This window comes from Salmo salar, chromosome 24 (assembly GCF_965601325.2).
Source record: "Salmo salar chromosome 24, fSalSal1, whole genome shotgun sequence".
NCBI classification, from domain to species: Eukaryota; Metazoa; Chordata; class Actinopteri; order Salmoniformes; family Salmonidae; genus Salmo; species Salmo salar.
The window spans coordinates 27,017,497-27,030,524 of record NC_138314.1 but is presented as its reverse complement, the minus strand read 5'-3'; the positions used below and the strand labels follow the sequence as shown (position 1 = coordinate 27,030,524).

The 13,028-nt window shown below is 44.5% G+C and overlaps 1 protein-coding gene across 1 annotated transcript; it reads right to left on the bottom strand.

Moving 5' to 3' along the window:
• Positions 1–49: 49 nt before the first annotated feature.
• LOC106585448 (phosphatidylinositol 4-phosphate 5-kinase-like protein 1) lies at positions 50–5,915 on the bottom strand. Its single transcript, XM_014171658.3, has 11 exons — positions 5,824–5,915; positions 5,649–5,708; positions 4,758–4,946; positions 2,441–2,491; positions 2,138–2,292; positions 1,897–2,021; positions 1,769–1,803; positions 1,637–1,692; positions 1,453–1,562; positions 1,113–1,275; positions 50–906 (listed from the first exon to the last, which is right to left on the bottom strand). The coding sequence occupies exons 3-11, from the start codon at positions 4,944–4,946 to the stop codon at positions 498–500; spliced, it is 1,293 nt and encodes a 430-aa protein (XP_014027133.1). The 5' UTR covers positions 5,649–5,708; positions 5,824–5,915; the 3' UTR covers positions 50–497.
• Between the last annotated feature and the right edge of the window lie 7,113 nt (positions 5,916–13,028).

Sequence of the window (13,028 nt, the reverse complement as noted above, 5' to 3'; positions counted from 1 at the left end):
GTTGGTAATTGATTTATATAAACACACAGAATACCATAATAATATGAACAAATTTAATAATAAGTATAAACTGGATGGTTTGAGCCCTGAATACTGATTGGCTGACATACAATGGGTATGACAACACTTTTCTTTTTACTGCTTTAATTGCGTTGGTAACCAGTTTCAAATAGCACTAAGGCACCCCGGGGGTTTGTGGTATACGGCCAATATAAGAGCTGTATCCAGGCACTCCGCGTTGAGTCGTGACTAAGAACAGCCCATAGCCGCAGTATATTGGTCATATACACCACAACCCCTCAGGCGTTATTGCTTAATTAAATTGTGCGTGTTGTATCTGTATTTTGAAATAGGCTACCACCACTACAACAGAAGCTGTGGTGCCACTTATTGTGCATACTGTTACCAACAAAAACTGAAAAAAATGCCCAGATTATCTGTGTCTTTCAATTGGCTTTGAGATGGCTAGATGCATTTCTAGAGACACAGTGTCCGTTTTACTTGGTGTGGTCCTTTACCCACCGGCAGAACCTCTGGGAGTAGGTAGATGGGCTGACAGTGGAGAAGGCTCTGCCAGGGAAGCGCAGACTCTTCCACAGGTTCTCCAGCCTTTTCTTCAAACCATACACAGTAAAAATGTCTACAATACCCACAAAGTAGCGCAGCTCTGGCCCATCTATGACATGCACTGAGTTCTTGAAATTAGGCAGCAGCCTACGGTGATGAGCATGGAACTCCTGGAGTTCTGCATCTGTACTGTTTACAGAGGGCAGGTTTATCTCCTGGCAGGTGATTGAATGGTCTGACCCACTGTCTATTGCATCTGATTCCAGTCGAGAAGAGTCTCCCCCCAACAATGGAGTAGTGGGGTGATCTTCCTCTGTGGGACTGTCTTGGGCCATGGACCTGCAGAGGAAAGAGCGTGTAAGAACTGAATAACAAAAGAGATAACAATCAGGATAAGAGTAAAAGCCCTCATTACCAATGATCTTCTCACTGTGTTACCTTACATTAGCTGAGCAACAACTGCATGTCTGGAGTGTCCAATAAAGACTACTCAGTAACATTTTTTTTTCTTCCATACAGTAGATTGTGCGCCACGGAACACCTACTTTTCAGTGCGCACAATAAGGTTACTAAAGGAGTGCTTCCCGTCCAGCTCATCTTTGTGCAAGGGTTGATGGGCCAACAGGATGCTGTAGTCAAGCACATTGAGGCTACGGAGGAAAGCTGTGTCTATTTCAACCTGATCCACAAGCCAGGAGCTCTTCTGATCTGTCAACACATGATAAACGTTTACGTCTTAGGGGAATGCATGTGTTTTTACCTTTGTGAATGGCACTTCATTTCCCTTTCTGTTTAAGTCATAAGACACAAGGAAACAACACAATAAAATGTTACTTTCTCCATTCCGTCAGGTGCTGGCAGATATAGGGCATACCAGGCTCTTACCCAGAATGATGTGCTTTCCTTCAAAGTTGTTATCCTTCAGAATCTTAACTGGGCTTCCAGTAGATGCAGGGTCAGTCCACCTACCCACCTCACAGCCCTTAATGTCATATCTAAGAGACAAGGACAAAATTGTCACACAATCCAGAAATAGATTTTTTTTAACTACATCACAAATGATGTTCACCTTGTATCAATCCTCTCGTCCGGGTAAAACACACTCTGCATCACAATGAAATACTTCTGAGAAAGATTAAGAGAAGAGTTAAAATAGTTGTTTTTTTACAGCTGTGTTTAATGTGTACTTCATTATAATCACCTTTGTTTCATTTGGTACTTGGATACTATGGAGACCTGGAATAAGAAAAGAGCATGCACAGCTGACAAAATTATATGCAACAGGTGACATTCTACCCAATATTTCTCATGGGATATTTTCTCTCTCACCCAGGAACCTGACCAACAACGAGTGGGGGTATTTCTCCAAGTGATCCATATATGCCATCAGGTTGGAAAGAAGAAACTTTACCTCCCGCTTATTCTGTGTCTTTAGGAAGAACCTCTTGTCATTCCTTGAGGTAAAAAATAAATAAAAAATAAGGCATTTTCTACATGTGCTACTATAGAGTTGGGATAGATTAAATGTGTTGATTTTATGATTTGTATGTTGTCCTTCAGTTGGCCTCACGTGAGGAAGAAGTCAGCCTTGCTCTTGGAGTTGCTCATGAACTGTAGATAGCAGCAGTCTGAAGAGAGGGATCTCTTGTACTCCTCCTCCTCTATGTCCAGGGACCGCCGCAGGCTGGAAAACACCAGTCCTGCAAATGTCTGCATCTCATAGTCCTACAGGGACAGGCAACAGAGGACCATGGATCAAAACAGATATGTCCCACAAAACATTTACTAAAATAGACAGTAAATTGTCAGGATTGGTTTTCCATGCGAATAGTGATTCATAGTGTTATTCATGTGAATATTGTTTAAAGAGCACCTTGTGGACTTGAGTTTGCTCCGATTTGTAATGTTCAGCAGAAAGTTCATCCTGAGTGAAATAATAAATCAACCCACAATGAAAGGTTTGTCATATGCAACACGATAAAAACTATGGGTATTTAGCAGATGCTCTTATCTAGAGCGACTTACAGTTAATGCATTCATTTTAAGATACTGTAGCTAGAATGCATTCGGAAAGTGTTTAGACCCCTTCACTTTTTCCACATTGTTACGTAACAGCCTTATTCTAACATGGATTAAATTGTCCCCCCAACCCCTCAATCTACACACAATACTCCAGAATGATAAAGCAAAAACGGGTTAAGAAATGTTCGCAAATGTATAAAAAGACATTTAAAAAAAACACTGAAATATCACATTTACGTAAGTACTCAGACACTTTACTCAATACTTTATTGAAGCACCTTTGGCAGCGATTACAGCCTCAAGTCTTCTTGGGTATGATGCTACAAACTTGGCACACCCGTCTTTAGGGAGTTTCTCCCATTCTTCTCTGCAGATCCTCTCAAGCTCTGTCAGGTTGGATGGGGAGCATCACTGCACAGGTATTTTCAGGTCTCGCCAGAGATGTTCGATCGGGTTCAAGGCCAGGCTCTGGGTGGGCCACTGAAGGACATTCAAAGAAGCCACTCCGGCATTGTCTTGGCTGTGTGCTTAGGGTTGTTGTCCTGTTGGAAGGTGAACCTTCGCCCCAGTCTGAGGTCCTGCGCGCTCTGGAGCAGGTTGTCATCAAGGATCTTTCTGTACTTTGCTCCGTTCATCTTTCCCTCGATCCTGACTAGTCTCCCAATCCCTGCCACTGAAAAACATCCCCACACCATGATGCTGCCACCACGCTTCACCGTAGGGATGGTATTGGCCAGGTGATCAGCAGTGCCTCGTTTCCTCCGCAAGTGACGCTTGGATTTCAATCTTGGATTCATCATACCAGAGAATCTGGTTTCTCATGGTCGGAGAGTCCTTTAGGATGTCTTTTGGCAAACTCCGAGCAGGCTGACATGCATCTTTTACTGAGGAGTGGCTTCCGTCTGGCCACTCTACCATAAAGGGCTGATTGGTGGAGTGCTGCAGAGATGGTCGTCCTTCTGGAAGGTTCTCCCATCTCCACAGAGGAACTCTGGAGCTCTGTCAGAGTGAACGTCGGGTTCTTGGTCACCTCCCTGACCAAGGCCCTTCTCCCCCGACTGATCAGTTTGGCCGGGCGGCCAGCTCTAGGAACAGTCTTGGTGGTTCCAAACTTCTTCCATTTAAGAATGATGGAGGCCAATGTGTTCTTGTGTACCTTCAATGCTGCAGAAATGTTTTGGTACCCTTCCCCAGATCTGTGCCTCGACACAATCCTGTCTCGGAGCTCTTAGACAACTCCTTTTGACCTCATGGCTTGGTTTTTGCTCTGACATGTACTGTCAACTGTGGGACCTTATATAGACAGGTTTGTGCCTTTCCAAATCAATTGAATTTACCACAGGTGGACTCCAATCAAGTGATGATCGATGGAAACAGGAGGCACCGGAGCTCAATTTCGAGTCTCATAGCAAAGGTTCTCAATACTTATGTAAATAAGGCATTTGTTTTTTTAAATTTACAAAACATTTCTAAAACTTGTTGTTTCGCTTTGTCATTATGGGGTATTGTATGTAAAATAATTTAATACATTTTAGAATAAGGCTGTAATGTAACAAAATGTGGAAAAAGTCAAGGGGCCTGAATACTTTCCGAATGCACTGTCGATGGGACAACCACATATCTCAGTCATAGTAAGTAACTGTTACCGCAAAGTAGCTACCAAAGACAGTGCTAGTAGTGGGGATTGGTCAAATACGAGTATTAGTTCACAAAAGGCAATCTTATTAAATTGGGGGCGGGGGGGGTGCCGTGGGATTATTTAAGAAACTCTTTGAAGAGGTACTTGCATTGTACTTCGAAATATGCTGAACAAAAATATAAAATATCTGTCTGTATAAAATATCTGTCTGTAATAAAGCCCTTTTGTGGGGAAAAACGAATTCTGATTGTCTGGGCCTGGCTCCCAAGTAGCTGCGCCCCTGCCCAGTCATGTGAAATCCATAGATTAGGGCCTAATAATTTATTTCAATTGACTGAACTGTAACTCAGTAAAATATTTGAAATTGTTGCATTTACATTTTTTGTTCAGGACAGATGTACAATGCAAGTACTGTATGTACAGTACTTCTCTCAGAGGTGTGTCAATGTAGTAAGTTACTATGGTATAAAAATGTATTCTGTGCGACAGTTGAAATAGTGTGTATATTGTTGTCTATAGTTTTACTGACAGGTCCTGGTGGGTCGATGCCGGTCTGTAGGGCAGCATGCAGCCCCTCTTTCATAAGACAGGTGAAGCTGTAGAACTCATGTTCCTGGTTGATTTCAAACAGGCCTAACATTCTCCAGCGCCTCCTCAGACCCCACCACCGCCTCCGCCTTGTTGTCCCAGAGTAAGGCTGACCGATCCTCTTCTCCATCTGACACACACACACACACACACACACACACACACACACACACACACACGCACTGAGTGCACAAAACTTGAAGAACACCTTCCTAATATTGAGTTGCACCCACTTTTTCCCTTTAGAACAGCCTCAATTCATCAGGGCATTGACTCTACAATGTGTCCCATGTTGACTCCAATGCTTCCCACAGTTGTGTCAAGTTGGCTGGATGTCCTTTGGGTGGTGGACTATTCTTGATACACACAGGAAACTGATGAGCGTGAAAAAAACCACGCTCATCAGACCGATGTGCCTGGCACCTACTAGCATATCCCGTTCAAAGGCACTTAATTTTGTCTTGCCCATTCACCTTCAATGGCACACATACACAATCCATGTCTCCATGTCTTTAACCTGTCTCTTCCCCTTCATCTACATTGATCGAAGTGGATTTAACCAGTGACATCAACAAGGGATCATAGCTTTCACCTGGTCAGTCTGTCATGGAAAAAGCAGATGTTCCTAATGTTTTGTACAATCAGTGTATACTGAGTAGTTCAATTTCAAGTTAGACAGGTGTTTTTAATTTGAAGAAATTGGAATTCTCGTGGCTAAGAAATTCATATTTTTGGGGAGAACATGGACAACTGTATATTGATTACAACAGTAAACAATGTCTGAGTAACTGGCATGAAAGCTGATAACTTTTGTGAACATAGTGGTTCTTACCTTAACCTGGTTTCCTGACGTTGTCCTGTATCTTTGGATGCCTGGCTGTACCAAGAATATCTGAATTCAGTGAAAATCATTAGTCATTATTTTCATATTCAATTGAATAGCATTTGGTTTAGCCATATATAGAAAAAGAAGCACATTTCATGACAATTGTCTATATTCTCTTAACTCTTTCTCCAGCCGAGAGTAGTACCACAGTAAGCGTGTTGGACAAGATTTTCAGGGTGTATCACACCTGCAGAGACCTAAAAGTTGTGTGCAAAGCAGTGAGGGTGTTTACTTCCTATTGTAGTGATGTAGGCCATGTTCAAAACAACTGGGAACTTGGAAATCTGCAACTTACGACTTCAGTGCGTTCAAGACAATTGGGAACTTGGAAGAAAACTAGCTCCAACTGGTGAAAATGTTTGTCTGAAGTCTGAAACTCTGGCATCTTTCTAGAGCTAGACCTGAAGATCACTGATGTCAGGATTTTACCTTGTTTTTTTTTCAGAGTTCCCAGTTGTCTTGAAAGCACCATAATAGTTCCCCACATTGGATGTGTCATAATACCCATAAAACCTAGTGTTCAAACACAGAAATGATTCCAATCATCTTTCTACCATTCATTTTTCACATAGTGAATTTTTCAAACACTTCAAATTAAGTATGTATTTGGTCAAATCAAATGTAATTTGTCACATGCGTTGAATACAACAGGAGTAGACCTTACCGTGAAATGCTTACTTACAAGCCCTAAACCAACAATGAAGTTCAAGGAATAAAGTTAAGAAAATATTTACTAAGTAAACTAAAGTAAAAAAATGAAATAAAAAGTAACACAATAAAATAACAATAACAAGGCTATATACAGGGGGTTCCCGTACTGAGTCCATGTGCTGGGGGGGGGGGGGGGTGTTAATGTAAATAGTCCGGGTGGCCATTTTATTAATTGTTCAGCAGTCTTATGGCTTGGGGGTAGAAGCTGTTAGGAAGCTTTTGGACCTAGACTTGGCACTCCGGTACCGCTTGTCGTGCAGTAGCAGAGAGAACAGTCTGGGTGACTGAAGTCTTTGACAATGTGTTGGGCCTTCCTCTGACACCGCCTAGTATATAGGTCCTGGATGGCTGGAAGCTTGGCCCCAGTGATGTACTGGTCCGTACGTGATGTACCTCTGTTGAGCCTTTCGGTTGGATGTCGAGCAATTGGCATACCAGGCCGTGATGCAACCGGTCAGGATGCTCTCGATGGTGCAGCTGTAGAACCTTTTGAGGATCTGGGGACCCATGTCAAATCTTTTCAGTCTCCTGAGAGGGAAAAGGTGTTGTCATGCCCACTTCGCGACTTAGTGTTTGGACCATGATAGTTTGTTAGTGATGTGGACACCAAGGAACTTGAAACTCTCAACCCGCTCCATTACAGCCCAGTCAATGTTAATGGAGGCCTGTTCGGCCTTCCTTTTCTTGTAGTCCACAATTAGCTCCTTTGTCTTGCTCATATTGAGATACCTCTTCCCTATAGGCTGTCCCATCACTGTCGGTGATGTTGTGTCGTCAGAAAACGTAATGATGGTGTTGGAGTCGTACTTGGCCATGCAGCCGTGGTTGAACTGGGAGTACACGAGGGGAGTAAGCACGCACCCCTGAGGGGCCCCAGTGTTGAGGATCAGTGTGGCAGATGTGTTGTTGCCTACCCTTAACATCTGGGGGAGGCCCGTCAGGAAGTCCAGGATCCAGTTGTTGAGGGAGGTGTTTAGTTCCAGGGTCCTTAGCTTAGTGATGAGCTTTGTGTGTACTATGGTGTTGAACGCTGAGCTGTAGGGTAACCTTGGCATGACATTTTGATAACGTGTAATTGTCTCTCGGACAAGGTGAGTTTTATCAATATATTTGCCTCAATATACAACAAAAATTGTTTGACCGCTAATTAGCAACAGAGAAGACCTCTGCAAGACTACAAATTCCTGCAAGAAGTTCCTACACGTCATCTCTAGCCAACACTGTCAGCTACCATTCACCAGCGCGATCAGAGACCTTCTGTGCCCAATCCATGATGAATCCATGTGCTGTAAAAATCATTTTGTTTTACTTTGCCTAGATAATTGTTTGTACAGTATGTCAACTTTGGTGTCTAGTTCAGACCTTATGGTATTTTTCAAAAGCATTAAAAGGGGAAAAGTCTGGCCATGTGGAGAAGTGCAGCTATAGTGAGGGGATGTAAAGTACTTAAGTAAGAATACTTTAAAGTACTCCTTAAGTTGTTTTTGGGGGTATCTGTACTTTACTTTACTATTTATATTTTTGACAACTTTTACTTTTACTTCACTACATTCCTGAAGAAAATGTTGTACTTTTTACTCCGTACATTTTCCCTGACACCTAAAAGTACTCGTTACATTTTGAATGCTTCGCAAGACAGGAAAATGGTCAGATTCAAGCACTTATCAAGAGAACACTTGGTCATCCCTACTGCCTCTGGCCAGGCGGACTCACTTAACACAAATGCATTTTTTGTAAATAATGTTGGAGTGTTGGAGTGTGACCGTGCTTAATATAATTAATTTTAAATGATTTATAGTTTTACTTTTCCTTTTGATACTTAAGTATATTTAAAACCAAATACTTTTAGACTTTTACTCAAGTAGTATTTTACTGGCTGACTTTCACTTTTACTTGAGTAACTTTCTATTAAGGTATCTATACTTTTACTCAAGTATTACAATTGGGTACTTTTCCACCACTGGGTAAGGGCCAGCATGGGATAAAGTTTATCCTGTGTTGGTGAGTGTAGCTATTAAGTTTGAGCATCTTAGCAATACTATGTGTTCTACACAGCTGTCAACATTGAACAAGGAAAGAGACACTTAATCAATTATATAATCATTAACCAGATTACCCTGTATACCAGACTTAGATGAGTGATAACTCAGTTCTAGAATGTTGTCATTGATGAGAATGAATCAAACAATCTATTGACATTCAGAATTATTGACTTTGTTTAGACAACCAGCCTGTATTGTAGTTGCATCACCAGAGCACAGTATTTATTTATCCTGAATGGTACAGCTAGCCTACCTGGTTAAATAAAGGTGAAATAAATGAATAAAAACATGCATTCACACAGTCTTGATTTATAGGATCCTTCCCACTGTATGATTGATATGCCAAGTGATAAAATCCCAAGTTATCAATTAAGTTTAGGGAAAAACGGCACTTGTCCTCATGAAAATTACAGTTGATTCAATACTTTACAGCTGTAATACCATCAATCAAATCAAACTTTATACAGCACATTTCTTAAAACAAAGGCATTTGAAGGTGTTTAAAGTCATGCATTGAAAGGCATGTGGCACTTAACATCCTTCCTCTTGGCAGGTCTCTATAGGTGACCAGGGGATTCTCTCTACCACATGCGAATGCAGCCGTGACGCTCATAAGTGTAGCCATGCTGCTGCATTGGCTATTTATGCAGTTCACAATGTCAGCTGTATGGATGTGGAATGTGAGTGGAGGAAGCCAGCCGTGCCCATCGAGATGCAGTCAGTGGAGGACCTGTACCTGGACGATGTGGTGGCTAATTTCTGCATTACCAAATGAGGAGTTACAAACACACCAGTCCGAGTTAACTACATTTTTAATACTTAATTAAGATACTTTTGCAAAAGTTCTTGACCCCCAATAATGCATTCTCTCGAATGAATCATTTAATGAGGTGATTGCAGAATGGCTACAGGGATCTTTTATAGCAACGATACAGCCCCTTCAACGTACATTGACAAACCACAGATACTTAGTAACAGTTCACAAAGGTTACGTTTTGTATGACAGATATCCATAAAACACATCAGACAGTAACTGCTATGTCAACAGGATTAATTGTATAGCCCAGTATCTGGTCTCCTTAGAACTGTCCCTCCCTGGTACGGTATTGAACATAACTATTTCATCCAATGGCATATATCAATTGTCAACTCTAGATACTCCCATCTCAAGCAAACCCCCTCTTGACCCCACTCCTGGACAGGCTCACTGGAGGGAGTGAGCCTCTAGGCCATATATTATCACAGGATAAGTGTGAGATCTAAGAGACCATGGTCCCAGACACTGCCATAAACCTCCCCACAATAAGGAAAAGGAGGGTGTGACTTGCTCACAGACATTGTGGAGACAAGTCATTGGTTTCCCAGTAATCACGCCATCCCTTCACATGGTTTAAGCATAGGTAAAGACACATTCCCATGACGACAAGTCTGACCTCTCCCCTCTCTGGGCCCCAAGTGTCTGAGCCCCAGCTAAGGTAGACATGCAACTGAAAAGACACCAGAGTCCAATGGACACTTTCTAATGACAAGTACCTCAAATAAGCATATTATACAAATAAAACATCTTAATTATCTATGTTACCCAACTAATTCTGATTCGTCCACGACAACGAACACTACAAGCCTCTGTCCCTAGAGCCCACAGAGGAGGATCTTCAATGGCTAAGGAACCGTCTCTGTCGCAGGTTCAGTGGAATTGCATGTGTCCTTGAACCTGTCCCAGAACAACAACTACCATCCCTGTCATCCCTGTCTGTACCGGACATTGTTAAAAAAACAAGGGCACCTGGGGCATGCAGGCATCCTGCCTGGCATGGCGCTGTCGGTGGAGCTGCAAGAGGCTATTTGAATTCCATGCTGTCACAGTTACCAGCCCTTTCAAGCTTAACATCCTTATCATTTATCGCCCTCCAGGTTCCCTTGGAGAGTGCATCAATGAGCTTGACGTCTTGATAAGTTCCTTTCCTGAGGATGGCTCACCTCTCACAGTTCTGGGTGACTTTAACCTCCCCACGTCTACCTTTGACTCATTCCTCTCTGCCTCCTTCTTTCCACTCCTCTCCTCTTTTGACCTCACCCTCTCACCTTCCCCCCCTACTCACAAGGCAGGCAATACGCTTGACCTCATCTTTACTAGATGCTGTTCTTCCACTAATCTCATTGCAACTCCCCTCCAAGTCTCCGACCACTACCTTGTATCCTTTTCCCTCTCGCTCTCATCCAACACTTCTCACTCTGCCCCTACTCGGATGGTATTGCGCCGTCCCAACCTTCGCTCTCTCTCTCCCGCTACTCTCTCCTCTTCCATCCTATCATCTCTTCCCTCTACTCAAACCTTCTCCAACCTATCCCCTGATTCTGCCTCCTCAACCCTCCTCTCCTTCCTTTCTGCATCCTTTGATTCTCTATGTCCCCTATCCTCCAGGCCGGCTCGGTCCTCCCCTCCTGCTCCGTGGCTCGACGACTCATTGCGAGCTCACAGAACAGGGCTCCGGGCAGCCGAGCGGAAATGGAGGAAAACTCGCCTCCCTGCGGACCTGGCATCCTTTCACTCCCTCCTCTCTACATTTTCCTCTTCTGTCTCTGCTGCTAAAGCCACTTTCTACCACTCTAAATTCCAAGCATCTGCCTCTAACCCTAGGAAGCTCTTTGCCACTTTCTCCTCCCTCCTGAATCCTCCTCCCCCTCCCCCCCTCCTCCCTCTCTGCGGATGACTTCGTCAACCATTTTGTAAAGAAGGTCAACGACATCCGATCCTCGTTTGCTAAGTCAAACGACACCGCTGGTCCTGCTCACACTGCCCTACCCTGTTCCTTGACCTCTTTCTCCCCTCTCTCTCCAGATGAAATCTCGCGTCTTGTGACGGCCGGCCGCCCAACAACCTGCCCGCTCGACCCTATCCCCTCCTCTCTTCTCCAGACCATTTCCGGAGACCTTCTCCCTTACCTCACCTCGCTCATCAACTCATCCTTGACCGCTGGCTACGTTCCTTCCGTCTTGAAGAGAGCGAGAGTTGCACCCCTTCTAAAAAAACCTACACTCGATCCCTCCGATGTCAACAACTACAGACCAGTATCCCTTCTTTCTTTTCTCTCCAAAACTCTTGAACGTGCCGTCCTTGGCCAGCTCTCCTGCTATCTCTCTCAGAATGACCTTCTTGATCCAAATCAGTCAGGTTTCAAGACTGGTCATTCAACTGAGACTGCTCTTCTCTGTGTCACGGAGGCTCTCCGCACTGCTAAAGCTAACTCTCTCTCCTCTGCTCTCATCCTCCTAGACCTATCTGCTGCCTTTGATACTGTGAACCATCAGATCCTCCTCTCCACCCTCTCCGAGTTGGGCATCTCCGGCGCGGCCCACGCTTGGATTGCGTCCTACCTGACAGGTCGCTCCTACCAGGTGGCGTGGCGAGAATCTGTCTCAGCACCACGTGCTCTCACCACTGGTGTCCCCCAGGGCTCTGTTCTAGGCCCTCTCCTATTCTCGCTATACACCAAGTCACTTGGCTCTGTCATATCCTCACATGGTCTCTCCTATCATTGCTATGCAGACGACACACAATTAATCTTCTCCTTTCCCCCTTCTGATAACCAGGTGGCGAATCGCATCTCTGCATGTCTGGCAGACATATCAGTGTGGATGACGGATCACCACCTCAAGCTGAACCTCGGCAAGACGGAGCTGCTCTTCCTCCCGGGGAAGGACTGCCCGTTCCATGATCTCGCCATCACGGTTGACAACTCCCTTGTGTCCTCCTCCCAGAGTGCTAAGAACCTTGGCGTGACCCTGGACAACACCCTGTCGTTCTCCACTAACATTAAGGCGGTGACCCGATCCTACAACATTCGCAGAGTACGACCCTGCCTCACACAGGAAGCGGCGCAGGTCCTAATCCAGGCACTTGTCATCTCCCGTCTGGATTACTGCAACTCGCTGTTGGCTGGGCTCCCTGCCTGTGCCATTAAACCCCTACAACTCATCCAGAACGCCACAGCCCGTCTGGTGTTCAACCTTCCCAAGTTCTCTCATGTCACCCCGCTCCTCCGCTCTCTCCACTGGCTTCCAGTTGAAGCTCGCATCTGCTACAAGACCATGGTGCTTGCCTACGGAGCTGTGAGGGGAATGGCACCTCCGTACCTTCAGGCTCTGATCAGGCCCTACACCCAAACAAGGGCACTGCGTTCATCCACCTCTGGCCTGCTCGCCTCCCTACCTCTGAGGAAGCACAGTTCCCGCTCAGCCCAGTCAAAACTGTTCGCTGCTCTGGCACCCCAATGGTGGAACAAGCTCCCTCACGATGCCAGGACAGCGGAGTCAATCACCACCTTCCGGAGACACCTGAAATCCCATCTCTTTAAGGAATACCTAGGATAGGATAAAGTAATCCTTCTAACCCCCCCCCCCCCCCTTAAGATTTAGAAAAAGATTTAGATGCACTATTGTAAAGTGGTTGTTCCACTGGATATCATAAGGTGAATGCACCAATTTGTAAGTCGCTCTGGATAAGAGCGTCTGCTAAATGACTTAAATGTAAATGTAATGTAAATGCTATACGGCAGGCAACAGTTAGACA

Excerpts from the sequence above, each read along its gene's own strand:
- LOC106585448 (XM_014171658.3), bottom strand. The coding sequence starts at position 4,946 with ATGGAGAAGAGGATCGGTCAGCCTTACTCTGGGACAACAAGGCGGAGG. Across the intron at positions 1,563-1,636 it reads GACGAGAGGATTGATACAAG|ATATGACATTAAGGGCTGTG; the intron begins GTGAACATCATT and ends CTTGTCTCTTAG. Across the intron at positions 1,276-1,452 it reads AGGAAAGCACATCATTCTGG|ATCAGAAGAGCTCCTGGCTT; the intron begins GTAAGAGCCTGG and ends ATGTGTTGACAG.